Consider the following 27,624-nt stretch of genomic DNA (forward strand, 5'->3'; position numbering starts at 1 on the left):
ATAATTATGAAAAGATATAAGAAATAAAAATTAAAATATTAGTTACATATTAAACAAAATGTCAATTTTATTTAATTAAAATATTAAGAAATGCATGGCTAATTTTAAAACTATATTGTTAAACTTAATTTCAAATATTTGCAATTTCACCTATTTTTCAAATCATATAACAATAAATAAAAACAATAAATTTTTTTGTTTTGGTATCTTCTCTGGAAAACTACACGAAACACAATCTCACCAAAAACGTTCCCTCAGTTAAATTAAAAAAAAAAAAATTAGGTACGCTATCTCAACTATAACACACCCGCTCTCTCTCTCTCTCTCTCTCTCTCTGTCTCTCTTCTCTCTCTGTGGTAGGGTTCTTCTTCACTTACCTTTCTCAACCCAAACCATTCCTTCAATCTCTGCCATGACCTAATTCACATAACTCTCCGCACACATCACTTCGCGAAGCGCGTTCAACTTTGTTTATTCACAGTTCGCGTTTCTTTCTTCCTTCATGGATGGCTTTGGTGTCGCTGCTCCCAGCACCGATGATCACAAACCATTGCGACACACTTCCAAAAGTTCGTTTCTTTTTCATTATTTTGTTATCTTCTGTTCTGTTTTTACTTCCCCTGCGGTTTTATTTGTTTTTCTTACGCTCTTGCTGTAATCGCTTCTTTCGTGTTTTGCGTTCTTTAATTCTGCTTCTGCATGTAGATCTGCTTCTACTTAGGAGTTTGATCGCGAAAAATCACGGGGATGAAACTATACGCTATGAGTTTCTATTTCTTTTTTTTAATATGTTTAACTCACTGCAGCACAATGAGTTCTTGTAAGGTCTGAACTAAAATTTAGATTTTGCTAATTTTGAAAAGTTTATCCTGCTTATTGTAAAGTCCAAATTCTTTTTTTTTTCTGGATATCTTTGGTTGTTGGTTCCTTTAGTGGGTAAGTGTGGTGTATATCAGTAATGTATAACTGTCAAGAAGATTGCAAATATCCGATTTCATTCAATGTTTGCCTTGTTTTTGTATGCTCATTGAAGATCTTGTGACCTTTCATCATCCATTTTTTGTTTTACATGGTGTTCAGTTTGTGTTCGTATTGATGGGCTTTTAAATGTGCAAACCGTGTTTTGTATGCTACAACTGTTGAAATCTCTTTGATTTGGTTTTCTTCTTTTATGCAGAAGGTGAAGTATTTGATGCATCACAATATGCATTCTTTGGGAAAAATGCTGCCGAGGAAGTTGAGTTGGGGGGGTTAGAAGATGAAGATGAATATAAGGCCATGCTTGCTGTGGAATTCAGCGAGGATGATTTATTTATCAATAAAGAAGAGGTATTATTCAGTCTGATTATGTTTCTTTTTAATTTAAAGTTTGTGGCAACAATGTTTACAAAGTTAACTTATCTGAGGGAGGCTTACACTTCAGTGAAAACAAATATCACACTGCGTCATTTGAATTGCCAAAACTGATATTGATGCCTGAATGTTGAGTGCTTTCTCTAAAAAATGATATCTTAAGTAGCTACCACAAACTAGCGTCATTTGATTGATCTCCCCAAACATAAGCTTTTTGAGTAGTTGATGTAGTCAAATGAGATGGTCGTGAATGGATATTCCAAATGACAGCACTTGAATTTATAGTTGCTGTCATTCATGGCCATTTTTAAATTTTTGTTGTGTTGCCTTTGAATTTTTGGTTGTGGTCTGCTTAGTCTTTGCTAAAGCATTATATTTGACTTTTATCAAGTTAATCTCAATTCCTAGTGAATGTGGGGCATAATAAATTAATATTTGCAGACAAGATGCTAGAATTTTCTCCAACTAACTTACATTTCCACATTGCAGGCAGAGGATATAAGATCACTTTCTGATATTGATGATCTTACTACGACTTTTTTAAAGGTAAGGTCCTGAAACTGCGATATGTCATACTTTCTCTGGATGCTGGGAAGTATTCGATAAAACTCTACATATAGGTAGAAGTACTTTTATTATTTTGTAGTAAAAAAATAGGTGCGATAATGTTGAAAATCAGAATATAATATTCTGCAATTATTGCATTAATAACAGTTTGTAGGTGTATAATATTTGATTTAGAGAAAACGGAATATTTTCTATTTAGGTATAGTTAATGTCACAAGTCTATACAAACTCACAGCTGCTGTGTTTTCAGCCACAGTTTCAGTCCAGTGTTCCTGTTTTGTCTTAACATGGTATCCCAAGAAATGTGCCTCTCCAGTTTGCGTCCTTAATTGTTACCCTTCTTTTGATGACTTTTTTTTGGGCTTTAAACCCAATAGAACACACTAAAGAGAACAAATCTCTTGTGCCTAAACTAGGGTTTTTTCACAAGCTTCACTGCCTCAGCTAAAGAGTCTTCTTCTCCATGCCGCTGTTGCCTCCATAGATTTCCTTCTCCACCTTTTCCACCATAGCCGTTCTGCATCCGCTACCTGTTATCCAAAAAGTGGTTGCCATGGTTACCATGAAAAACCCGCATCGCCATCAGCATGTTGTGGTGGCAAGTACCAAAACCGTCATCGAGTTCCGCCATGGTGCCATTATCACCAATTTTTTATAACACGGTTGACAGACAGTAAAGTACAAACAATATCTTCCATGTGTTGTTTTTGTGTCCAATGTTTCCTCACTAACCATGGCTTTTAGTGGTTCTTACACTCCTTTTTTCTAATTACCTGTTTCCATTTGAGATGCCAACTGTTCAAACTACCACCTTGGGCTTCTAACATCACCCTATGGATTGTCTGGCTGGTGTATCAACATCATCTTTAGTAGTTATTGCTTGTGCCAAATGAGAGAAGTTTGACACTCGGTTATGCAATGTGATCAGCCTACCCTCCTTACTATCAAATTGATTTTTTCCTTCATGTGTCACTCGTAAATTTGTTTGGACCAAGGTGCAGGCTCTTGACACTCAATGCTTGTATGGAATGTGTATGCATATGTTGGGCAAGTTTGTATTGCGTTATATGATTATAATGAACTCTTACCTCTCGCATCTATACATGCTAGAGCTAAGAAAGAACTGGAGAACCATAGTGCAGTCTTTAATGTTTCTTTGTGATCTTCTGTCAATGCATGTTGCTTATCATGACTTGAATCTTCAGTCACCCATGTCCCCTATAATGACATTGGGCTCTTCATTTCTTCAAAGTCCATTAAACGTTGCTATAGAGATCCTTAGTCCTATAGTGGAGGATACATTTGCCTTTACCTCCTGGATTACTAATTTTGCACGCTTTTAGGATGGGACATCTCAATCCAAGAGTCGTCCGTCACATGTAAAATCTCATGGCTTAAATGTGGATTGGGGATGCAAAGTATGCATTGACATTTGATCTTTTTGGTTAAAGTCCACCAAGTACCCTAAATATTGATGCTCTCTTGGTCATTGTTGTACATGAAAGGAAACTAGTCTAGTGGCTTCAATTAATTTCTCCATAGAACTATTTTTTTTTTGTTTTGTCAACCTCTCCATAGAACTAGTCTAGTACCCTAGTCTCTTCCTCCAAATCTTACTGTTAGGATATTTATCCTATTTTATCATCATTATATTGTGTCAAGGGTTACCCTATTTATCATGATTATATTGTGTCAAGGGTTACCCTATCTATCATGATTATATTGTATCTAGGGTTACCCTATTTATCATGTATTTTTGTATCAATTTATTCTTATAAATAGAAGATTATGAGAGGGATCAATCAAGGCCTCTAGAATTATTTTATAGTTTAATTCTCAAGTTGGTATCAGAGTAGGTTGTCTGAGTCTCTTCCTACTCTGTCTTTGTTGCCGTCGATGGCCAGCACCGCCACCGGCGGCCTTAAAAATTTCATCTTTTCTTAAATACCTCAATGAGCAGTCTCGCTCTCCTAATAATCTCATATTTTCAATGCTTTTTTTTTCACCATCGTCTGCCACCATCCGCTGCCTCAGTATAGTTCGGCGACCAGGATTTGGATCGCCTCCTTGAGTGACGGCCAATTCCGCTGGTGTCGAGGACTAGTTTTCACTCAAGCGCCACATCTGTCCGACATCTGCCGCCACCGTCAAGTTTTCTCCGACAAAGTTAGGGGTTTTGTCGCCTTAAGGAGCGTGACCCATCCTTGGTGGTTGCTGCCTCATTCTCCTCTACACGCACTGTCACGAACTACTTCTCTCCGATCTGCTTCTGTCGCGTGTTTGTCACTAGTCACCTTCCCAATGTCAGAATCATACTGCGTCGTTGCTATTCGTCTCGTTGAACCAAAAGAAAAAAAATTCTTTGTTTCAGCATTGTTCCTTAGCCTCTTTCATAATGTGTGTTTTACTTTACATATTGTAGCAGCTGTGATGTTCGCTTGTGTCATTTATTTACATGTTTCCAAGGAGAGTCAATGCTATTAGTTGGTTAACACCAAGGAATTTCAACACCAAAGTCATAGGTTGAAGGTTCCTCATGGCATGAGGGGAGTCTATTTCTATCATGATTCAAAATCTTAGTCTAACAATTTCACCCGTGCCTTGTCAGATCTGTTTTTGGATGCTTTGATGAATAAAGGAGACCATTATGACATTCCACCTTCACAGTTTTCGTCGTTCGTCGTGAAGGAGAGTATGTTTCAGCCATTACATACTCCCATTAATCAATGATGGTAGTTTAGTCCATGCAGTATGTTTTTGTCCACTGCAGGCTCCATCCTTACTTGATGGCAATTTAGTCCCTGTAGGCTCCATCAATCAGTGATAGCAATTTAGTCCCTGCAGGCCCCATAAGTCAGTAATGACAATTTAGTGCCTACAGTGAGGGGAATATGTTTCCAGCCACTAGTCAGACACTATCAGAGGTCCCAACTACTCAGAGATGACAGTCCCTGCTTTCAGTCATTGCAGGCCCCAATTAGTCGGAGATGGCAGTCCTTGCAGTTTTGTCGCTTTCAGCCACTGTAGGCTCCAACTAGTCAGAGATAGCCATCCTTGCATTTTTGTCGCATTTAGACATGCAGGTCCCATCCTTACTTGATGGCAATGCAGTCTTTGCAGTTTGTCGTTGTCTACCACTCATTATTCACTTTTGATGGAAATCAATTTTGTCAAAGTCAATCCTACTTGAAGGTTCATGGTGCTAGATGAAGTTTCGTGGGTGTCCAATATTATTCTCCATAAGCTTATGAGGAGTCTCTTTGGTGACGCTACACTGGTTTGTGAGTCCAATTTGGTTTATAGACATTCTCTCTTGATGGTCTGAAGCATATGTACATTTTATTCGAAGCTAGAGTTACCACGCCTATTGCCTCGACATTTTAGACAAGTTGATTTTGTTGGACTGAGTTTATTTGTTCCAAGCTTGGTACATACCAGCTTGAGGGGGAGTGTTAGGATATTTATCCTATTTTATCATCATTATATTGTGTCTAGAGTTACCCTATTTATCATGATTATATTGTGTCAAGAGTTACTCTATTTATCATGATTATATTTGTGTCTAGGGTTACCCTATTTATCATGATTATATTGTGTCTAGGGTTACCCTATTGATAATGTACTTTTGTATCAATTTATTCTTATAAATAGAAGATTATGAGAGGGATCAATCAAGCCCTCTAGAATTATTTTACAGTTTAATTCTCAAGTCTTACAACTTGGCCTTCTTAAAGTTTTTCAAGTAAAATGCTCTTCCATTTCTCTCCATAGGTAAAACCAATTCATCATTGGTAAATTTAGCTAACATGATTGTTACATTCTGTAGTATTTTGCACCTAAAATAAAGTTTTGCACTTGTAATCAATCCTATGGAATCACATCTATTAAAGGCATGTATTCAACTATTTTAATAGTCATTTGATACTCGTCCATAAAACGATGATAGCAAGAATTAGATCTATTTGCAATCGTCCCTTCATGATGTTTTGTATGTAAACGGATCAAAAACACAAGAAAGGAGAGTTGAATTGTGTTTTAGGACTTTTTTGAAATTTTTGCAAGTTAACATGATTATATGACATTAGACAATAGTTTTATTTGACTGACGCACTATCAAACTATTTTCTTAAGAGATTGCGATTGATGAGGAACATCATATGCAACTTCAAGTTTGACAGATGGATTGTCTAAAAATGCTTTTCAAATTTGCAAAAGTGTTCTTGTATGATTAGTTACAATTAATTAACATAAAATCTAAATTGATAAAGGATAAGGATATATAATGTGTTTTTATACTAATTCATATGTTATCAAAGATTATGTCCATTTCTCAATCAACTGATTTTCACTAGGTAGACTATTGTTGGTAGATGCAAATGAGTATTGTTTGGACCTCAACCACGCTTGGCTAAGACTGAGTATTATTAAAAACGTCACTAATCTTGGCTAAACACAATATATTATTTAGAATGCAACCACTCTTGACTAAGATCAAATATTCTTTGGAATGCTACTATTCCTTGCTAAGATCGATTATTCTTTGTAACACAACCACAATTGGCTAATACTGGGTATTGTTTAAAATGCAATCATTCCTAACTAAGACGTTTTAAAGACAACCACTCCTAGAGAAAACCAAAAAGTTTATGAAGAATGTGATCTAAAAGATCACATGTTTGCTCACTATAATGAGGGGTAGTGTCTTACAAGGAATGTAATGGGTTATCACTCTAGATTGCTAATAAACATGAACAATGTTCTTTTTCACAACTACAAGGCTTGGAAGCTTTAAGATCTTGTGCACGTTCTTGTAGCAAGACTTTCGTCAACCTTCATTCTTCAACAAGTTCTTCTATATAAAGAGTTTAGAAAGAAAAGAGACATTGCACATCCTTTGCAGCTATTGTGAGGGTCTTCTTCTGCTATTGTTTCTTCTTGCGTTTAAGCATGCATTACGGCTTCAAGACGCATTAAATGTTCTTGAATTAACATTTATGTAACTTACTCTGCAATCCTGACATCTTACCTTTTCCAGAGATGTTGTTTGCATGAAGCAACTTTCAACATATTCTTCAATATATCTTTGATGTTGACAAGGTGTTGCATGAGTTTAGTGTATCTCCAATTCTTTATGTCATCCACTTTAATGTATTTCACAGAAAGTGAACTTTAAACCGAACCAGTGTTATCAAAACTCGGTTATGGCGGCGCCATGGCAGAAACTAGTGGTGGTTTTGTAGCCTACCGCCACAACAAGGCGACGACTAAGTGGGTTTCTCATGGCTGCCGCTTTTTGCATTGGTGGGTACAAAACAAATATGGCAGAAAAGGTGGGGCAGCGGTTTGCAGTAGAAACAAGGGAAGCGGCATGGAGAAGAAATAGGGTAGCAACTTGCGGAGAAGACACCTTACTCTAGAGGGGCAACACCCAGAGAAGAAACCCTAATTGCAGGGCTTATCTCAAATGCTATCTTTTCTTTGTCTTTCCTTGGGTTTAAAGTCCAACTAATACTTTGTTAAAAATTGGGCCAGGCCCAATAAAAACTTATTTTAACCTAATACCCTAATAACCCTATGCACCCCTCTCTCCTTTAGTCTCATTGCCATTTGCACATACCTTGCTGCTCACCGGTGCTTGTAGGCAGTGGCCGCTGGTCACACCATAATATCATTACTTTTGCATTACAATTATACTTCTGTATTTTTTTTTTGAAAAAATTCATAAATTATATTTCTTTTGACCTCAATGTTTCCACCATAACCCGTTTTGGTTTCCGTTATAACTTTATAAAGAATTTTGGAGTCTTTGATATTTTCCGTTATCTGATATCAATAACAGTGAACCTAACTCAATGTCACAAAGTCAACTTGTGAAGTTAGGTTTGCTATCACTTATATATTATAATCTATCACTTATATATTATAATCTATCACTTATATATTATAATCTATTCACTTATATATTATAATCTATTCCCAGTCTTACATGGTTTGAATTAGTGGTTGATTTTATATTTCAGTTTTATTGTTTTGAAAATAAACCCATCTCCTTTAGTGATCATATATTGTATTCACGAAAACTGATATTAAGTTTTTTTTTTTAATTTATTTTTTTTATTTCAGTTGAACAAGGTTGTTAGTGGACCAAGAAGCCCAGGAGTTATTGGTGAACGGGGATCAAGAGAAAGTGAGTAAGCATTTGCAATGAATTTGGCTAATTGATGTTACTTTTTGACATTTATCATTTTTTTAAATTTTATATTTTTTAAAACTTGAGGTTCTTAATATGTTTAAATTGTGATGGCAAACGATAATCTTGTGGTGTCAAAGTAGGAAAATGTTTGTTACTTTATAACATTATTTTCTTGTAGACATATGATGATAAGTGGTCTTAACAAAGTAAAGTAGAAAATTTTTATTGGAAAGCAAAGTATTTATTATTTATTAAAACACAAAATCTTATCCCATTTAATACATTTTTTAAGTAATTAGAAGCTTTGAATGTATTTATTATATTAATTATATTAAAACGCAAAATCCTATCACTTTTAATACATTTCCGGGCGCCCTTGTTAATGAGGCCTTTTATTATAATTTCTTTGAAGTTTGTCTTAGATTTACTTTATGTCTATATACTGTACACAACAAAATTGGATGAAAGAAATGAGGCAACATCACATTAAGAGGCTATTTAAAAGTATGAATATAATTTAGTTGAAAGAAAAAAAATTGTAGATTATGTTTACAATCACTAATGTCCCTTCTCAAGTGTAAAGATTAAAAAAGGGAAAAAAAAGGAAATAGGGAAACAAAAAATCCATGATATCCTAAAAATAAGTATCCAATGATATCTTAAAGACGTATAACACGTCTGAACAATTCTCTTCAAATTGGTGAATGAGTATCATTCATTCCCAAGGAATCTAGCATTATGAAGGCCCCCCTAAGGAAGACATCATTTACTTGGTGCCTTGTAAAGTTAGGTATATTTACCTTCAGGGTAATTACCTGGGACATTTACCTTCAGTTTAGATGTCTCCAACTGCTGAGGGACTAGAGTGTGTTACTCCTGCCTTTGATATTATTTTTCAATGAACTGATCTTCAACTTATATTTCATTATAACTTTCCTCAGCTTCTTTCTTTGAACTCTAAGACAGACTCAATTTCTAGAATGCATTCTCACTGAAGTTGAGAGCTGAAAAATAAGGATTGCATTTAGTGAGTTGAAGGGATTCCACTATAATGATAGAGGTACAAGAATACAGAGATATCTCCTCTCAATGTACTTCTCACCCCACTTAAAATCACTATAGTAACAAGATGTGAATACCCTCACAATCTTACCAAAAATAGAGAACACTCATAGCTCTGTTTACACCTTGAGAGCAATCCCAACTCTCAATGAGAACAATCACAGTTCTCTCCCCCTGACACAGCAACACAATACTCAGATTGCAAATGTTGAAAATGATCGTCCAGGTACACTCTAGTAGTGCAAAATGAATCAGTACTAGCCCAGTTTTCTTGATAGAATCTTGATGAGTAAACCCAAATTGGATCCTTGATTCTTCAAGAGAGTTCTTGGACGCTCCTGTAATCAATACTCAATCAAAATGTTAGTTATGAAATTGATAGTTCAGAAGATTAGTTTAAAACATCATGCAAGACAATTATTTTTAGGATTTTTGAATATTGACACCATTTAATTGATTACGAAATTAATGTAATATGTTAAGCTTTTCCTTCTGCCTAAACAGATTTGCCTATGTTTAGATTTAAAAGATATATAGAGCATGCAATCGATTAAACAATTCATACAAGCCAACGATAAATTCATATGACCATTAGAAACAATTCGGACTTTAAATGAAATTAATTTTGACAAGAGAAACATATTTAACCGATTATGAAACTTATGTAATCACTTATGTTCAACACTTAGCAAATTTTTAAATCAATTTCCATTCCAAACAAATCAATGCACTTATCAAACATATATTGGCATAGTATCGTGTTTTAATTGATTATACAACTTATATAATCGATTACTGCACAGTTGTTTGCCCCTGTTAAGCATACAATGATATATGGAGAAATCTAATAGATTATATATATTGCTTAATCGATTATTTCTACCAGAAATGAAACATTCAATCTGTTTAACTCATGAATCTGTTTACACAACAAAGGTAAAGCAATTTGTTATGTCGTTTGTTGTGCAAGAAACCATAAAACGATTCTTTTGTTCATCATCAAAAACATAGATATATAGGGTAGGTATAACTCCCCTCATCAACACATTCTTCATCAAATTCGCCATTTTTCACAAAAATGCACTGTGATAATTGATTATCACTTAAGATAATCGATTATCTCAATGAAATTTACCTAGAAACATCACACAGAAAGGGATATTCGATTATCATCCCAGATAATCGATTATTCCCGCAACCATAGTCAACGTCTATGCATAGATAATTGATTATAACTAATGATAATCGATTATTGTCGAATCGAAACACATTCTAGACATGATTCAAGCATTTAAACATACACACATCAACCCTAGATCACATGGAAACATACTTAACACATCATACATGCATTCACGCAACACTTACCCATGTAAACATACTCGAACACATATAATACATCACTTGAATCGTCCAAATCCAATTATTGACATGTTATACCTGCAATAAACCCAATTATACGCATATGATTATTACCACCCTTACAACATATATTTGCATGGAAGTCCCAAATATCATAACTTTGTTCTCCTTGAGCATCAAACCCTCTGTTGGGATAACCCAACAAAACATACATAATACATTCCTAGAAAAAACTCATCACAAATATTACCAAAAACCTATTTCCATGCACACGCAACCCTTGCCCAACCATAGCAACAAATAATCATAATCATATAAATGTATATCAAACAAAGATTATCAATCAAGAATAAACCCTCATTCATCATACAATCAAACAAGAAAACAAAGGTAAGCTTCTTTATACCTTGGCCAGTTCTAAGGCTTTCTCTGTGCCCAAAGATCTTCTCCAATGTAGTTGCACTCTCCCGTTTACTCTCCTTTCCTCTCACATTCAAAGTTTGTCTTATTTTCCTAATCGTTAAGAGTTTCTATAGGAGGTATCTAATATAGTTAGAACTATGTGTATAATATACCGAGGGTACTCTATTTATAATAAAAGCCTTAAGGAGTAATAACAACCAACTAGGATAAAAGATATAGATAAAATAAAATAAATTTATCTTTAACTTAATTAGTTCTGATAAGTCCTTAGATAATATATTCTATCTTAATATTATTATTCTGACTTATTGTAATAAGTCTATCAATAATATATTATTATTATGATTATTATCATTATTATTATTATTATTATTATTATTATTATTATTATTATTTTCTAATAATAATATCTAATTACATCCAATTATATCTTAAGATATCTTTTAATTAGCAATATCTCAAAATATCTTGTAAAATATCTAACAATATCAAATAGTAATATCGCTTTTAATCTTTAAACCCACCAAGATTATATCTCTTATTTTCATTTAACTAATTTTTAAATTAACAACAACTAAATCTTCTAAAAGATTTACATAATATCTTTTTATTAAATTTTCAGATTATTTAATTTGTATGCTTTTCCTTTCTACACCCCCTATTTTAATTTATGCATCTAATTGATAAAATATAAAAGACCCTTTTTTCCGTAGGCCAAAATATAAATATAATCAAAGAAAATAATATAATAATTATATTTAACAAAGATGTACACTCAATCATACAATAAGTCTCTAGACTATCTTATTTCTTAAGACTCCTATTTTCGCCGGGTCTTTCAACTTACGACATTGTAAATTGTGGGATCATAAAACTGTTGTAATTTGAGATAATATCTTTAGAATCTTCCTAATTAGAGGAAATAGATATATAATCTTTTATTTTATTTTACTTTCCTAGTTTCCCTATTTCCCTTTTTAAGAGAATTAGATTATTAAAAATAGAGAGTATCTGAATGTATTTTCATGATTGAGAATAATAAATCAGTCTTATTTTTTCAACTTGGTATCAAAGCTTGTCTGATCCATTTCCGTTGTCTTTGCTGTCCGTCGGTGGCCCCTAAAAGTCTCTGTGCCTTTGTGCTTCATTGGGCTGCAATTGCCCCAGCTAAGCTTTTAGATTAGGCTTGTAGTGCTTGGTCTGACATTTCTCCAGCATTACCAACATGTTTGTCTTTCTGATAACAGCTACACAAAGCTGTGCTTCCATAATCTGGAATGGGATTCGAACCCATTCCCTTTCAGACCAGTAGCTGAAAGTGGTATTTTAAGCGATGCCCGCATTCTCATTGGCTCCCATGTGCACTATGTTTCCACCAACAAGCTTGTTCAGACTTTTGCCCAGAATGGGGTCTCTCCTCTAACGCTCAATAATTGGCATCTTCAGTGGCTTTTAGTCATTTACAGAGTTCTCTTTTGCTGTTCTCTCCGCTGTGCATCGCTGCTCTCCGCTATCGACCACCGCCGACCACTGTCTGCTGTCGGCAACCGTCTACCTCGGGCCACCGTCACACTTTCGTCCGATGACCAGCGGATTTGGACCGCCTCCTTGAGCGACGTCCAACCCCGCCGGAGTCAGGACCAGACTCCGCTCAACGCGCCTCCATGCACCGCCTTTCTTCAACTGGTCTCAGGTGTGTGTTTGTCACGCGCCGCCTTCTCGGCGTCGGCATCAAACCGCGCCACTGCCGATCATCTCGTCGGAGCTTCCTCTCTCTGTTCTGACCGTCCATAGCAGCCATTGCTGTCATCTTTGTTGTCTTCACAACATATTCAGTAAAAGTTAATTAGAGGAAATAAATATATATATCCTAGGAAATATTCAATATAAGATATTTATAATTAAGGATATATGTTAGGATAATATACGGGGGATATTCATATTAAATATAGAGATATTTATATTAAATGATGATATATTCTGGGGAAATATTTAGTAAGAGATGCGGCGGGAAATAATTAGTATAAATAAAGCTAGAGTCTAGGGTTAAGGGTATGCTTTTGATTATTGAGTTTTGTAAAGGAGGTTATGCTCCCAATTATTAGAAATAATTGACGGAGGTTATGCTCCCAATTATTGTTTGTTTTCTATTTGATTAAGTTATTCTTATCAATAAAAAAGATTCATTCAATCATTATCATTCGTTTATTATTCTATTACGTCTGTGAGAGTGTGTGAGAGATTGTTCTAGTTACGTTCCATACTCGGATATGTAACAGTTTGCGACTATTGATGGCAATCTAGTCCCTGCAATTTGTTGCGATTCACCACTACAGGCCTTCATCCATTCTTGCAGTTTGCTGCTGCAAGTCATCATCCATTGTTAATGGAAATCTCTCTTGTCCATTGTTATCAGTTTCATGGTGCTAGTTCGCTCTTATCCATTGATGTCCAAGTTGAAGTTTCATGGTGCAAGTTCGCTCCATTCCATTGCTGTTCAAGTTGAAGTTTCATGGTGCAAGTTCATGGTTGTCCATTATTCTCTATATGATGCTGAGGAGTCTCTTGGGCTACGTTTGTTTGTGTGTGCAATTTGGTTTATTGACATTATCTCTAATTGGGTTTGTCTATTTCGAGCTTGGTTCATACAATCTTGTATGATCCAACTTGAGGGGGGAGTGTTGTAATTTGAGATAATATCTTTGGAATCTTCCTAATTAGAGGAAATAGATATATAATCTTTTATTTTATTTTAATTTCCTTGTTTCCCTATTTCCCTTTTTAGGATAATTAGATTATTATAAATAGAGAGTATCAGAATGTATTTTTCATGATTGAGAATAATAAATCAGTCTTATTTTTTCAACTCAGATCACTACTTAACATAAATAACTAAAATAAACCAGTCACAACTATGAATGAAGGAGAAAAATATGAAACCATTAGTGGTACACGTCTGCACAGCTTCACATCTGCCATGATTGAGCAATTGGAACAACCACAATTGATTAGGTTTTCTGTTAGGGAAAGAAGTTGCTTGGTGGTCAGGAAGGTCGAAAAAATGTAACATTAACTAGGTAGTTATGTGAAATCAATTGTGAATGAAGGAGAACAGTTTATTGGGCTTGGATTTAGCCAAAAACCCATTGACCCAAGAAGAGTTTTGTGTGACATAGAACCTGAAATCCCAAAATGTGACAACAAAACCAATGATTCCACTGTTAACATGATCTTCAAAGACAATCCCACTGATCCCACTCTGGCATGATCCTGCTTGGGCTCTAATCAAATGTGGTCCATAGAAGCATGCAATCGTGGGATTCCATGTTTTTAATCATGATTTGACTACAGTGCTGCTACTCCTTTGAGTTTGAATGCTTTCCAAACTAACAAATTGGTTTCAAAATTATTATCTGAAAATTTTTCCAAACACTAGAAGGAAAATTAGGAACAAAATGTATACTTTTTCACTTTTTTCCCTCTCGTTGTGAGTTCAATTATTGTTACATTTGCATTGGCAAGAAAAAATGAAGTAAAATAGATCTAGATATATTAATTGTGTAGGATGTAAAATGATTAATCTCTCTATTAAAGGATAAATATTAAAAATGAAAATGACAGAAAACAGGTAGATAAAATATCCCGCGCTTTCTTAATGACAAATATCCCATATATCTTAAAGATACATCACACACAACTAAACATAAGATGGTTTCTTCAAGTAGAAATTCATAAATAAAAAACATATGTAAAACAGTCTTATTTTTAATGTTTGTACATTGGTGATTTTGTGTTTTCTCTTTATCTCGGATCCACAACCTTGGTTACCAAGTAAAATATCATTACGAGTCTGTTTAAAGTAGTGGTAAATCAAAAGAAATGTGGGTTATAGTGATAATTGCCTGAAGCTTGAGAACATGATGTTCTAAATAATCCAAAGGTTTTTTGGTAGTTTTTTTTCCCTGCTGTTATCGGGAGTTTTCTTTTTCGGTGCTTGTGCTGTGTACCTACACTCTTAACAGCTTTGTCAATTAGAACCTTGTGAGCATGCATTTACATTTAGAAATATTAAGTTGTGTACATGCATTGATTTATATGCAAATATGTTGGCTTCTGCTGCAAGCTGTTAAGTGGGGAAAGTTCCACCAGTTATAGAAGGTGCCTGTAAATGTTAGGTCAGTAACATATTGCTTGAGATTCAACTGTGGTATTCTTGGCTCTTTTAGTAGTACTTAATAGATACAAAGTTGTGCAATATGTATTGATCTATGAAGCTCGGACACGTCTCTTAAGTGGTGTGTCCCTGTGGCTAACACGTATTGAACACCGACACGTGTACAAGTATTGGTGAAGTGTCCAATTCAAAAGACATTTTTTTTGTCTCTAATATAATTTTGACAAGACTCCAACATTATATTAATAAGGCCAAATACAATGATTTTCTAAAAACTCAAACTTATTGTATAAGTTCCTATTATGATTATAGAAATAAGGAACAAATCCTATATGATCACAAATATTTAAATAATATATGGTTTTGAATACATAAATCTTGATTTCCAATTTAAATAATTCATAATGATCTGATATATAAATCCATGTTCCTGTGTCCCACATTTTGGAAATTACCCGTGTTGAAGTGTTCATGTCGTGTCTAGTGTCTGTGTTAGTATCTATGCTACATATGTATTTATAGAGGAGGTTCCCTCTGGTTTTGTGATAATGCAGGAGGTCTCTAGTGTTTGTGTAAAATTCTTTTGCATTTTGACATTGGTGTAAAAACCCAAAGCAAAGCATCAGTAAGGTTCTTGAGAATGTATTTGGTGGTAGCTTTACAATTTTTTCACTTCCATGAGATGATGCAGATTTACTATTTTGAGTGAAATATTTTTGGTCTATGATGGATCTGTCCTCCATTTCTCATCAATCATTTTTTCAATTGACTGAATTATTTCTTTTCCTATATTTGACAGATTCCTCTGCTTCTGAATGGTCACAAAGGGATGACATTCCACACTGGTTTGATCAGCAAAGCTATGACAGTGAAGGGCAAGGATCTCAGGATGGCAATAGATGGTCATCACACCCCCATTCTTCTCTAACTCAGCTATATGACTCAAGGCCCTTGTACAGAACATCTTCATATCCCGAGCAGCAGCGACAGCTGCAACACCAACTCCAACATTGCTCTAGTGAACCCGTTCCTAACTGGTTTGATCAGGCTTTTTATGATAGTGAAAATACTGAGGACGGAAAGCGGTGGTCATCACAGCCACATTCCTCCACTGCCCAATTACAAGAATCAAAAACCTTGTATAGAACATCTTCGTATCCTGACAAGCGGCCTGAGCTTACTCGGTTTTCTAGTGAACCTATTTTGGCACCAAAATCCTCATTTACATCGTATCCTCCACCTGGTGGTAGGTCCCAACAGTCTTCCCCAAATCACAGTACAGGTCATTTGAACATTCCTTTTCATACTGGTGGAGCTCAGGTGGCTTTACCGTCACAAAATCGTTCTCATTATTTCAATTCTGTGCTACAGTTGAGTGGACCAAAACATGAGTCACATTTCAGTGGAAATGTGCACCCATTTACTACTGGCTCACCTCTAAATTATCGAATGCAGAATCCCTGGGTCAACCAATCTGGGTTGTATTCTGGAGATCATCCAAACCTCCTCAGTAATATGTTGCAGCAACAATTACACCATCAGAGTGGATCATTATCACCTCATTTATTGACCCAATTGCAGCAGCATAGACATCTTCATCCCATTCAGAAACCAGGACGCTACATGTCAGGTTTCCAATCCCATTTATTTAACCCTCAGCTTTCTTCTGGATCATCCATGGTTAGCAAATATGATCATATGCTTGGTCTTGCTGATACCAGAGAACACAGGCCAAAATCAACTCATAAGGGTAAACAGAGTCATCGTTTTTTGCAACAAGGTTCTGATGCCAGTAGCCAGAAGAATGAAAGTGGTTCACTACAGTTTAGGTCAAAGTATATGACTAGTGATGAAATTGAGAGTATTCTTAGAATGCAGCAAGCTGTGACTCATTGCAACGACCCCTATCATGATGACTATTATCACCAAGCTTGTCTTGCTAAAAAAGATGGGGCTAAGTTGAAACATTCATTTAGCCCAACACAACTAAAGGATGTTCCTGCACGAATCCGTGCCAATCTGGATTCCCCTGGTTTTGTTCAGGTTGATACTTTAGGGAGGGTTTCATTCCTTGCTAATCGTCGACCTCATGCTCTTTTTGAAGTTGATCCATTAAACTCTTCCACTAGTGGTAGTTCTGAGCGAAATATTTCAGAGAAGCCCCTTGAACAGGAGCCTCTGTTTGCAGCCAGAGTCGCAATTGAGGATGGTCTTTATCTTCTTCTTGATGTAGAGGACATTGATCGTTTTCTACAGTGTAATCAACTACAAGATGGTGGGACTCAATTAAGACGAAGACGGAAGGTCCTTATGGAAGGACTAGCATCATCTCTCCAACTCGTTGATCCACTGGGAAAGAATGGAAGCAAAGTTGGGCTTGGTGCTAAGGATGATGTAGTTTTCTTACTGTTAGTGTCTATTCCCAAAGGGCGGAAACTCTTGTCAAAGTATCTTCAGCTACTTGGTTCTGGTAGTGAGCTTATGCGGATAGTCTGCATGACCATCTTTCGTCATTTGAGATTTTTATTTGGTAGTCTACCATCCGAACCTGAAGCTGCCTTGAGTACAAGTAACCTTGCTAAGGTTGTTTGTAAGTGTGTTCGGGGAATGGATCTTGGTGCCCTAGGTGCTTGTCTTGCAGCTGTAGTTTGTTCCACAGAGCAACCTCCTTTACGCCCCCTTGGAAGTACAGCTGGAGACGGTGCCTCCCTTATTTTAGTATCTGTTCTTGAGAGGGCCACTGAACTTCTTACTGATCCCCATGGTGCTTGCAGCTATATAGCTAATCGTTCATTTTGGCAGGCCTCATTTGATGAATTTTTTGGCCTTCTCACAATGTATTGCATGAATAAGTACCAGAGTATCATGCAATCACTGCTTGTACAAGGGACGCCAAATGTGTCAGGTATTGGATCAGATGCTGCTAAAGCAATTAGTAGGGAAATGCCTGTTGAACTCTTGCGTGTAAGTCTTCCTCACACCAATGATAATCAGAGAAAATTATTACTAGATTTTGCTCAGCGGTCTGTGCCTGTGGTTGGAATTAACAATTATACTGGGAGCAGTGGGGGTCATGTGAACTCAGAGACTGTGCTTAGTTGATAGATGATTGGAGAAAAGTTCTCCAAATATAATAGTTGTGCTGAAGGTCTCATCAACTGTACAACCTTGCGTCTGTACTTGTTGAGTATATATGGAGCAATCTGAAGTGGAAGTTGCTTCTGTGGCAAATTCTCTGCCCCTTCTGTATATTTATCATAATGCCATAACAATGTGGTAGCATTGTGATATATCTGCAATCAGGCTCTCCGTGTATCATGATATATTCAGCTTGATCTGTTCCCTCGTCTTTTCTTTTTCTCATGGCAGGGGAGCTTACTTTGTTACTGTGTGGCTGGTATAAACTTTTAGTGGTTAGCCTGTACAGTTTAGGCACATTTGATTCCCATGTTCCCTTTCTATTATATATACAAGGCGTGGGGTGGGGTGTATTCTAATTTACTTGTGATAATAGGTCACCATTGTGCTGGAAGTGGCTCTGGTTGCCATGAACTTAACTGGGAAAACATGTTTAAAAGTTGGTGTACTGAAGAACATAGGAACTAATGTAGAATAAATTATGTTGATGCATAATTTTATCTCATCATTTCCTAATTTAACTTGAGGATATGTTTTCTTATAGCTTCCCTCAATTATATATGATTTACTAGAGCCATTGAATTTCCGATTTCTTGATTTTGGTTCAAGTTTCTTTGGAAATTTGGAGCTTCGCTATATGCTCCTGTTGCTTTCTTTACATGTTGCTAAGCCAATTTTGAGGAATGTGACTATTTATGCTGATTCCGATTTATAACAAGATAAGAAAGGTACACCTTTCAATTCAGCGAATTCCGGTAAGATTTTGTTAGGTTTTTGTATAGTAGCTGGACGCTGTCTCGTGAAAGGCGAAGAGGCTTTTGTTTTTCAGTACCATTTTATATTCTCAGGAATAATTTTTCTATAGACTTGTTTGATTGGTGTTTGATACTTTTCTTTAAAGAGAGTATTTAATTTTAAAATTAAAGAAAAATAAAAAAAAAGTAAGGAGGTAGTGGTGCAAATAGGTAGTCATTATACTTAATACTTTCGGTTCTTATGCGAACCTTAGACTTCTAATTCCTTCTCATGGGGATAGAAATATTTTAAATTGTAAATTGGTCATTTTTCTGCAAATACAAATATTGAAAAATATTTTTTCATAGTTACCTAATGTAAACTCCATTTTTATGTCTCTGGGAATAGAAATGGTATTAAACAAATACACCAACATAATTTGAGATTCGATACTGGGTGAAGGATGCATCTATAGTTAGAAGTCATGAAACTAGAAGTAGAGGATGTTCTTCCATGCACAAATCCAAGATGTTCTGTAATTTGCTCCTTGGATAATTTTTTTTTTCATAACTCCAACAATTTGGTATTGCTGTTGTCTTACTTTGAATCAAATTTGTCTCAAGTAACATCTCTAGTCTTTGATGAGGAAAACTACGAACTTTGGCCCGTAAAAGTGGAAGCTTAGCTGAAGGATTTGGATATTTGAGAAGTTGTTGAAGAGGATTATGAAGTACTTCCGTTGCCCAACAATCCCAGATGACCTATATAAAAAAGGCATAAAGAGAAAAATACCTAAAAAACAAAAGCAAAATTGGTCTTTCAATAACCATATTCACTAGAATCGCGACTTTAAAAAGAGAAAAAAATAACAATATGAGATTATCTAAAGGAAGAATATGCAGGAAATGAAGAATTCAAGACATGCAAGTATTGAACTTCATGAACGAATTTGAATTCCAAAAGATGAAAGAGTCTAAGAAAATTAAAGAGTACTAAGATAAATTATTTGACATTTATTACAAGGTATGATTACTAGATACCAATTTTTTTAAATGTAAAATTGTTGAAAAAACCCTTGCAATATCAGGCATCCATAATCATCATAGAAAACACAGTATCAATCCAAGATGACTTTGACAAAAGGGTTACATGCCTTTATGTCGAAGAGCAACGAAGGCTTATAAGACATGATCGTGTGGTTGACCACATTTAATGTTAGAATTTAACTCTCAGATGATAACAAAAATAAAGTAATGTCATCCCTATGAATACTGCGCATAGTGTGTTATGCTGGAAAAAAAACTCCAACTATTATATGCCAAAAATAAATAAAAAATCACAAAAAAATTCAAAGAAAAAACTTTCTTCTGTACAAAAGTAGAAAATGATATTTTAGAACTGTACGTTTAAAATAGTAAGATTTTATTATTTTAATATATATTTTATAAATAAGTTTCATTACTTTAAATTACTATATTTTTTTAGAAATTATTTTTCTAAAGTTTTCTCATTTCTAGTTGTCTATTTGAAGATTGAAATTCGCTAGGATCATCATCTTGGCCAACTCCTTCCTTTTATGTGAACATTTTCTTTACTTGTGTAGGTTGAAATTATGCTCTTTTCCTTTTAGTCAAATCTGTCATGGCTTGTATGTGACCTTTCTCTTGTTTGTATGTCAGGTTTTAATCTTCTATATAATATCTATTGATTAATGATCCAAATAGTATAATCCGATTATGTTTGTAATATTTCTATGTATAGATAGAGTATCTTGTGAGCTTGGAGGTGTGTTTGTTGTTTTAGAGTTGTCTAGAGTTGTTTTGTCAGGTGGGAGCGAAGCTAAAAATTTCATGTTTATGATTTGATTGGTGTTGTGCATATCATTGATTTAAGTTTGAATTTCAGCATAGATAAGTTATGTTTACATATAGTTCTTGTTGAATTTGTGAAATTCTGTTAGTGTATTTGAATTGAGGTATGAGTGAAATCTGTGAACTGATTTTTGTTGAAAAATTAGCTTTGTGAGATTTGATTTGAATAATTTGATATTGGTTGAGCTAAGAACACTAATTTTATAATTGTTAAAGTGTTTAATATTGTAAAGTAACTCAAGGAATGTCACATTACACAAATCAAACTCAAAAAGGGGACTTTTAGTGCATTGATATGGCGTTGGGCATCATTGAAACAATGGTTTCTTTGTGTTGGTTGTCACTAGGTGAGGGTTCCTCTCGTTGAGTGAAACCACAGTTAGAGAGCTTGCTGACGTGGTGCCACTAAAAGCTAAACATGATCGTTGGGTGCCATTTATGCATGGGTTTTCTGTTTGGCTTGTCGTTGGGTGCCAGTTCTTATCGTTGGGTAGCAGTTTTAGGATTTAAATCCTGGGAGTTCCAGTGGTGGTTTTGTTGGGCGAGTCTTGGGCTAACTGCACGTGAAAGTGGCATTAGGTGCCATTTTGGTTGGTGGGCGATAGCCTTCCAGAGGCACCTTTGGACTATTAGCATTGGGCAAGCTTTTGTGGTGGTGGGTGGTATCAGATAACTTATCTTTTCTCGTGTGGAATTTTATCATATGTCACTAGTGGAAAAACAGCGTATAACGTCATGCGTTCAACGTCGTAGCACTCAATATCCAACTTTAAAAATGACTGGTGGCATTTTCGTTAATAAATTGAATCGCTCCACGTCAAATACTAAAACAGTGCACCGTCTAAAATGTGTTAACGTCAAACAAGAAGCTTATTGACATAATCTAAAATGTATTAATGTCAAATAAGGCCTAGATCGACGTAAAACAATGACCTTAGAATCATATAACGTCAACTTAAGAAACATCTGACGTGTAATTTATATTAAAACAATAACGAAATAGTGGTTTGCTTCCAGCAGTATTACTCATACCCCCACATTTGACGTCAACAATGACAAATATTGGATGTTTTATATGCCAGCATGAAGCAAAAGAGTAAATCCCTTTTTTATTCTTTATTTCTTTTCTCTTATAAACCAAACAGAACGTCCCACACTTTATGGGATCGACGTTTAAAACAATACAGAACGTCGTACAAGTTGGGGTTGGACGTGCTGGTCGTAATCACATAACGTCCCTAAGGAAGCAGCCGACGTCCAATACAAAATAAATAGGGTTAAATATGTTTTTAGTCCCTAAACTATTGACCGTTTCTGGTTTTCGTCCTTCTTTCAAAGTAAGGTACAATTTAGTCCTCAATCTTAAAAAAACGTTCGTTTTAGTTGAAAAAACGAACGTTTTGAGGACTAAAACGAGGACTAAAAACAAAATTTTGAGGACTAAAACGAACGTTTTTCTAAAGAATGAGGACCAAATTGTACCTTACTTTGGAAGAGGGACGAAAACCAGAAACGGCCAATAGTTTAGGGACTAAAAACATATTTAACCCAAATAAATAAATACTAAATATTGATTTAATTAATATGGCGTCAACCGTAACAAAAGAAAGACATTGTATATTACAACTTGTAGTTATTTGTTTATTTTTTGTTTAAATCAACCCATAAAATGTAAGTTTTATACTGTCTTAGACGTTTTGTTATTTAGTTCTTTTTTTTTTTATTTTTTCTTTTTCTTTTTAACCAATCACATAATGTCGAATTCTTCTTCGCGTTGGACGTTGTATTTTCCAGAAATTATGTTTTTAATTTTTTCTTCTAAACCAAACGAAAAAACGTCCTTGTACTCGTGGCTTCGACGTTTTATTAAGCGGAGGAAGCCACATATCAAGTCAAATTATGTGGGGATTTAGCTTTAACGTGTAATCGCGTATAACGTCAAAGTTCAACATCCCATAACAAAACAGACAACGTTAACAAAGTGCAACTTATGGACAATTTAAAAAAGAATCATACAATTTTAAATGATGATTCTTCCAATACTACGTATAAGCCCCTTCAAGTTCGACGTAACCTTTGCAATTTATAAGAAAAAATTAATAAAAAAGGCGCACTATTTTAAGAGAAAACATCGTATGGTTTGTGACTTGGACGTTGTTTTTAAACATAACGTCAAATTTTTGTTGTATGCGACGTGAAAGTTTTTTATTGAATGTAAAAACAAAACACAGTCTCACTGTTTGTTCGCGGTTCTATTTTTGCTTGAACTTTCTTCTTGGTGGACGACTGCAATAAAGAAAGAAGGTTATTTTTAAGTCGTTTTTGTCTTTGTAATGTCATTAGGTTGTCATTTCTAAGGTTGACCAAAATGTTTTTCGTTTATCTTTAGGCTTTTTTTCGTACGGGGTCAGCGAACTTCATCATCTTCTCTTGTGACACCATTTGAAGTTTTTTTTTCTTAAAATACTCTTACGTATGATGTATGTGGTCGTGTTTGTGTTGTGTTTGTCGATTCTGGATGTATGATATCTATATGTATAACGATACTATGATAGTTTTTTTTTCCTTCAACGTATGATATTTGTGTTCGTTCGTTGTCAGTGAACTTCGTCATCTTCTCTAGTGACACCATTTCAAGTTTGTTTTTTTTCCTTCAATATCTCTTACGTATGATATATGTGTTCGTGTTTGTCGATTCTAGACGCATGATATATGTATAACGATAGATATTTGTGTTCGTGTACTGATGAACAAATTTTCAATCCCCGAAAACGGAGTCAAAAACTTGTTAACCCTCGGCAAGTGTACCAAATCCTATCAAGTAATAAAAAATGGTAAGACCAAGTATCGTTTCCCAAGAGACTCACGGCACTAAACAGTTTTGTGACTACTCAACTAATTAAGACTCTAAAGAACATATTTTTGGGTTTTGAATGCAAATGCGATAAAATAAACATGAATGCAATTTGATCAATTGAGGTTAAACACAAGAAAGAATGGATGATGTTGATGATATTGTTGTTGAGTTTAGATTTCACCTAATTTACTCTCATGCATTTATGAATTCATCTTTCTTCATTAATGTTAATGTCACTCTGTAAATTACCTTAAACTCGATGTCTCGGCGAAGAAAGCCTAATCATAATCACTAGTTTACAATGTCTTGTCTCCCTAGCAATTAATCATGCATTATAGTGAACAGAAGCTTAAAGGCAACCAACTATTACACTCTTATGTCTAGGTTTGTAATATACTGTTGGAAGAATTCCCCAGATCATGATTTGTAAGATATCTCTCAATAACAATCCTAGGGAGAGAAGCGGAGAGTTGTCACATCCCCAAATCGTCCAACCCTAGGAGTACGAAATCTCCTGATACTTACAAATCATAAGATTTATGCCATACATGAATAAAACATCACAAGCATTTGAGCAAAGAAGAATATCTCTAACAATTAATGAAAGAAAGCAAGTATCTTAAAAAAAATATTGAAGAACAAATTCAATACATGAGAGTTTAAGAAGGTTACATCTTTCCCAACAACAATGAGGTTTAGCCCTCCATCGTCTTGGAAGAACTAGATGAATAATGGAATGAAAGAATGAAAGAGATAGAAAAATCCGAGAAAGAGAAGAGGAGAGCCGTCACCATCCCCAAATCTACCCTCAAGGGGTGAAAACTGTGTTTCTGTGCTTAAGCCATCAAAAGATACTAACCCTAGGAAGACTGAAGCCTTATATAGACTTCTAAATATTACAGAAAATTAAGCCCAAGCCCATAAGAATAACAGAAAACGGGTCCAAGCCCAAAACAGATCATAAAAATTACAGAAAATTGGCCCAAAGCCCAATAAAGTGGCGCTCAACGGTAATTATCGCTCAGCGGTAAGTGCGTTTCTTCTATTTTGCCCCTCAGCGGTGCCAACGGGTCCTTGAAAGTGTCGCTCAACGATAATTGGCGCTGAGCGGTACTTGCAGCTTTTCTTCTTTTGCACTTTTTGTGTCCTTTTCTGATTCCATCTCTGTCCCACTTCACTTCTTTCATCAAATTCATCTCAAAAAGCTGCAAAAACAAGGAAATTAAGCATAAAACCTGTCCAACTCTCTTATTTCCAAAAACATAAGCAAAAGTATGATTCCAAGCTAGTTTATAGTCATAAATGTTGTTTTTTATATCAATTTTAAGTATAAAAATAACAGTTTTTCAACTGTTAGCATGTACGTTACTATGATAGTTTATTTTTTTCCTTCAACGTATGATAGGTATTTATATTTGTTTCTCTACGTAAGTTAGTTTTTTTTTCCGTGGATTCTTTTCGTTTAGTGTAGTAGTATGGATCGAAGCTGGATTCATCAGCGTCGTATTAGTGAAGAGTATGAGCGAGGGGTTTCTGAGTTCATACAATATGTTAAAGAACACGCAAAACCAGTGAACGGGGCACATTTTTGCCCTTGAGTTCGTTGTCTCAATCAAGTAGATGAAGACTTGGACAACATTCGTGATCATTTGTTCATCTATGGAATAATGAGAAGTTATACAGTTTGGACTTGGCATGAGGAAGTATTATATAAGCCAACAACTTTAACAGGTTTGGATTACGTCAACGAATGGATGAGTGATCATTTAGACGAAATGGTACGTGACGTTGACGAAGAAAATTTTGGAAGAGCTCATTTATACGATAGTCTTAAAAATAATTCGGAGCAAGAGTTGTATCCAGGATGCATCAATTTTACAAGGTTATCGGCTACTTTGAAATTGTTTTGTTTGAAAGCAAGAAATAGATGGACTGATAAAAGTTTCACAAAATTATTGGAGTTGCTGAAGGAGATGCTACCAGAAAATAACACGTTACCTATCCTTAATTACGACGCAAAGAAAATTCTATGTCCAATGGGTTTGGAATACCAAAAGATACATGCATGTCCCAATGACTGTGTATTGTATAGATATCAGTATGCTTCAATGAAGGTGTGTCCGACGTGTGGTTCGTCACAATTTAAGAAGAAACTTGATGGAAATAACGATGAACACAATGAAGGTCCACCGACTAAGGTCATGTGGTATTTACCTATAGTACATAGGTTGAAACGATTGTTTTCTGTTAAAGGAGATGCAAAGAATCTTATATGGCACGTTGATGGAAGAAAATGTGATAATCTTCTTCGACACCCAGCTGATTCCCCACAATGGAAGAACATTGATGGCACATTTCCCGAATTTAGTGCAGAGCCGAGAAACTTAAGACTTGCACTTGCTACTGATGGTATGAATCCTTATGGCAACTTAAGTAGCAAACATAGTTCATGGCCAATTATTTTGATGATTTACAATCTATCTCCTATGTTGTGCATGAAGAGAAAATACATGATGTTGTCTATGATGATATCGGGTCCTAGACAACCTGGAAATGACATTGATGTTTATCTAAAACCGTTAATTAACGATTTAAAAATATTGTTGGAAGAGGGCGTCGAGGTCTTCGATTCATATTCAGAAGAAAACTTTTGTTTGCGTGCAATGTTGTTTTGCACCATAAATGATTTCCCAACATATGGGAACTGGAGTGGTTACAGTGTTAAAGGTCATTTTGCATGTCCGATTTGTGAAGAAAATACTAGCTATCTTCAACTGAAGCATGGGCAGAAAACTGTGTGCACAAGACACCGAAGATTCCTTCATCGAAATCACCCTTACCGTAGATTGAAAAAAGCGTTTAATGGAAGTCCTGAGGATGATGTAGTGTGCATACCACGTAATGGGGAAGAAGTATACGACCAGGTGAGGAACATTGATGTTGTCTTCGAAAAACATAAAAAGAAGACCGTTGAGAAAAACATTTGGAAAAAGTGATCAATATTCTTTAGTCTTCCATATTGGTGTAAACTTGATGTGCGACATTGCATAGACGTGATGCATGTTGAAAAAAATGTATGTGATAGTGTTGTTGGGACTTTACTAAACGTTAAAGGAAAGACAAAAGATGGAGTGAAAGCACGAAAGACTTTGTTGACATGGGAATCCTTTCTAAATTACATTCGCAATCCATAGGAAGACGCACCTATCTTTCTCCATCTTGTCACACTCTTTCAAAAAAAGAAAAACAATTTTTTTGTTAATGTTTACATAGTGTGAAGGTTCCACAAGGTTATTCGTCGAATATTAGTAGCCTTGTTTCTATGAAAGATTTAAAGTTGGTTGGTTTAAAGTCTCAAGATTGTCATGTCTTAATGCAACAACTTTTACCAGTAGCTATTCAAGCCATATTACTTGCCTCTGTTAGAGGTATTCTCACACGTTTGAGTTTGTTTTTCAATACCATTTGCAAGAAAGTTGTTGATCCTCGACAGTTAGATGATTTGCAAAATGAGGCCATCAGACTATTGTGCCAATTGGAAATGTATTTCCCACCCTCATTTTTTGATATCATGGTTCATTTCATTGTTCATCTAGTGAGAGAGATTCGAATATGTGGGCCGGTTTTCATGAGGTGGATGTACCCGGTTGAAAGATACATGAAGATCTTAAAGGGATATGTTAAGAATCAATTGAGACCGGAAGCTTCGATTATAGAGCGCTACATTGCAGAGGAAGCCATTGAATTCTGCTCAAGTTATATGCCAAGTTGTGACCCAATAGGACTTCCAAAGAAAAGACATGAAAACATACGTGAAGGAAAGGGAGTTCGAGGAGTAAGGATTGAAAGTGTTAGTGGAAAAGAAGTTAATCAAGCACATTTGTACATT

At 35.3% G+C, this 27,624-nt stretch overlaps 2 protein-coding genes across 2 annotated transcripts; both read left to right on the forward strand.

The window, feature by feature from the left end:
• The first annotated feature begins 281 nt into the window (after window positions 1-281).
• LOC148195994 (protein PAT1 homolog) lies at window positions 282-18,861 on the forward strand. The gene is made up of 5 exons (XM_088094219.1): window positions 282-569; window positions 1,178-1,329; window positions 1,843-1,899; window positions 8,044-8,107; window positions 15,934-18,861. Exons 1-5 carry the CDS (start codon window positions 503-505, stop codon window positions 18,234-18,236), a joined length of 2,643 nt encoding a protein of 880 aa, XP_087950345.1. The 5' UTR covers window positions 282-502; the 3' UTR covers window positions 18,237-18,861.
• Window positions 18,862-25,210: 6,349 nt separating this feature from the next.
• On the forward strand, window positions 25,211-26,731 carry LOC148195995 (uncharacterized). The gene has a single exon (XM_088094827.1). The coding sequence runs from the start codon at window positions 25,403-25,405 to the stop codon at window positions 26,729-26,731; it is 1,329 nt and encodes a 442-aa protein (XP_087950953.1). The 5' UTR covers window positions 25,211-25,402.
• Window positions 26,732-27,624: the final 893 nt, after the last annotated feature.

The sequence above is a fragment of the Vigna umbellata genome, chromosome 7, assembly GCF_029865625.1.
Source record: "Vigna umbellata cultivar VRB3 chromosome 7, Vumbellata_1.0, whole genome shotgun sequence".
NCBI classification, from domain to species: Eukaryota; Viridiplantae; Streptophyta; class Magnoliopsida; order Fabales; family Fabaceae; genus Vigna; species Vigna umbellata.

Excerpts from the sequence above, each read along its gene's own strand:
- LOC148195994 (XM_088094219.1), top strand. The coding sequence starts at position 503 with ATGGATGGCTTTGGTGTCGCTGCTCCCAGCACCGATGATCACAAACCA. Across the intron at positions 570-1,177 it reads ATTGCGACACACTTCCAAAA|AAGGTGAAGTATTTGATGCA; the intron begins GTTCGTTTCTTT and ends TCTTTTATGCAG. Across the intron at positions 8,108-15,933 it reads TGAACGGGGATCAAGAGAAA|ATTCCTCTGCTTCTGAATGG; the intron begins GTGAGTAAGCAT and ends TATATTTGACAG.
- LOC148195995 (XM_088094827.1), top strand. The coding sequence starts at position 25,403 with ATGAGAAGTTATACAGTTTGGACTTGGCATGAGGAAGTATTATATAAG.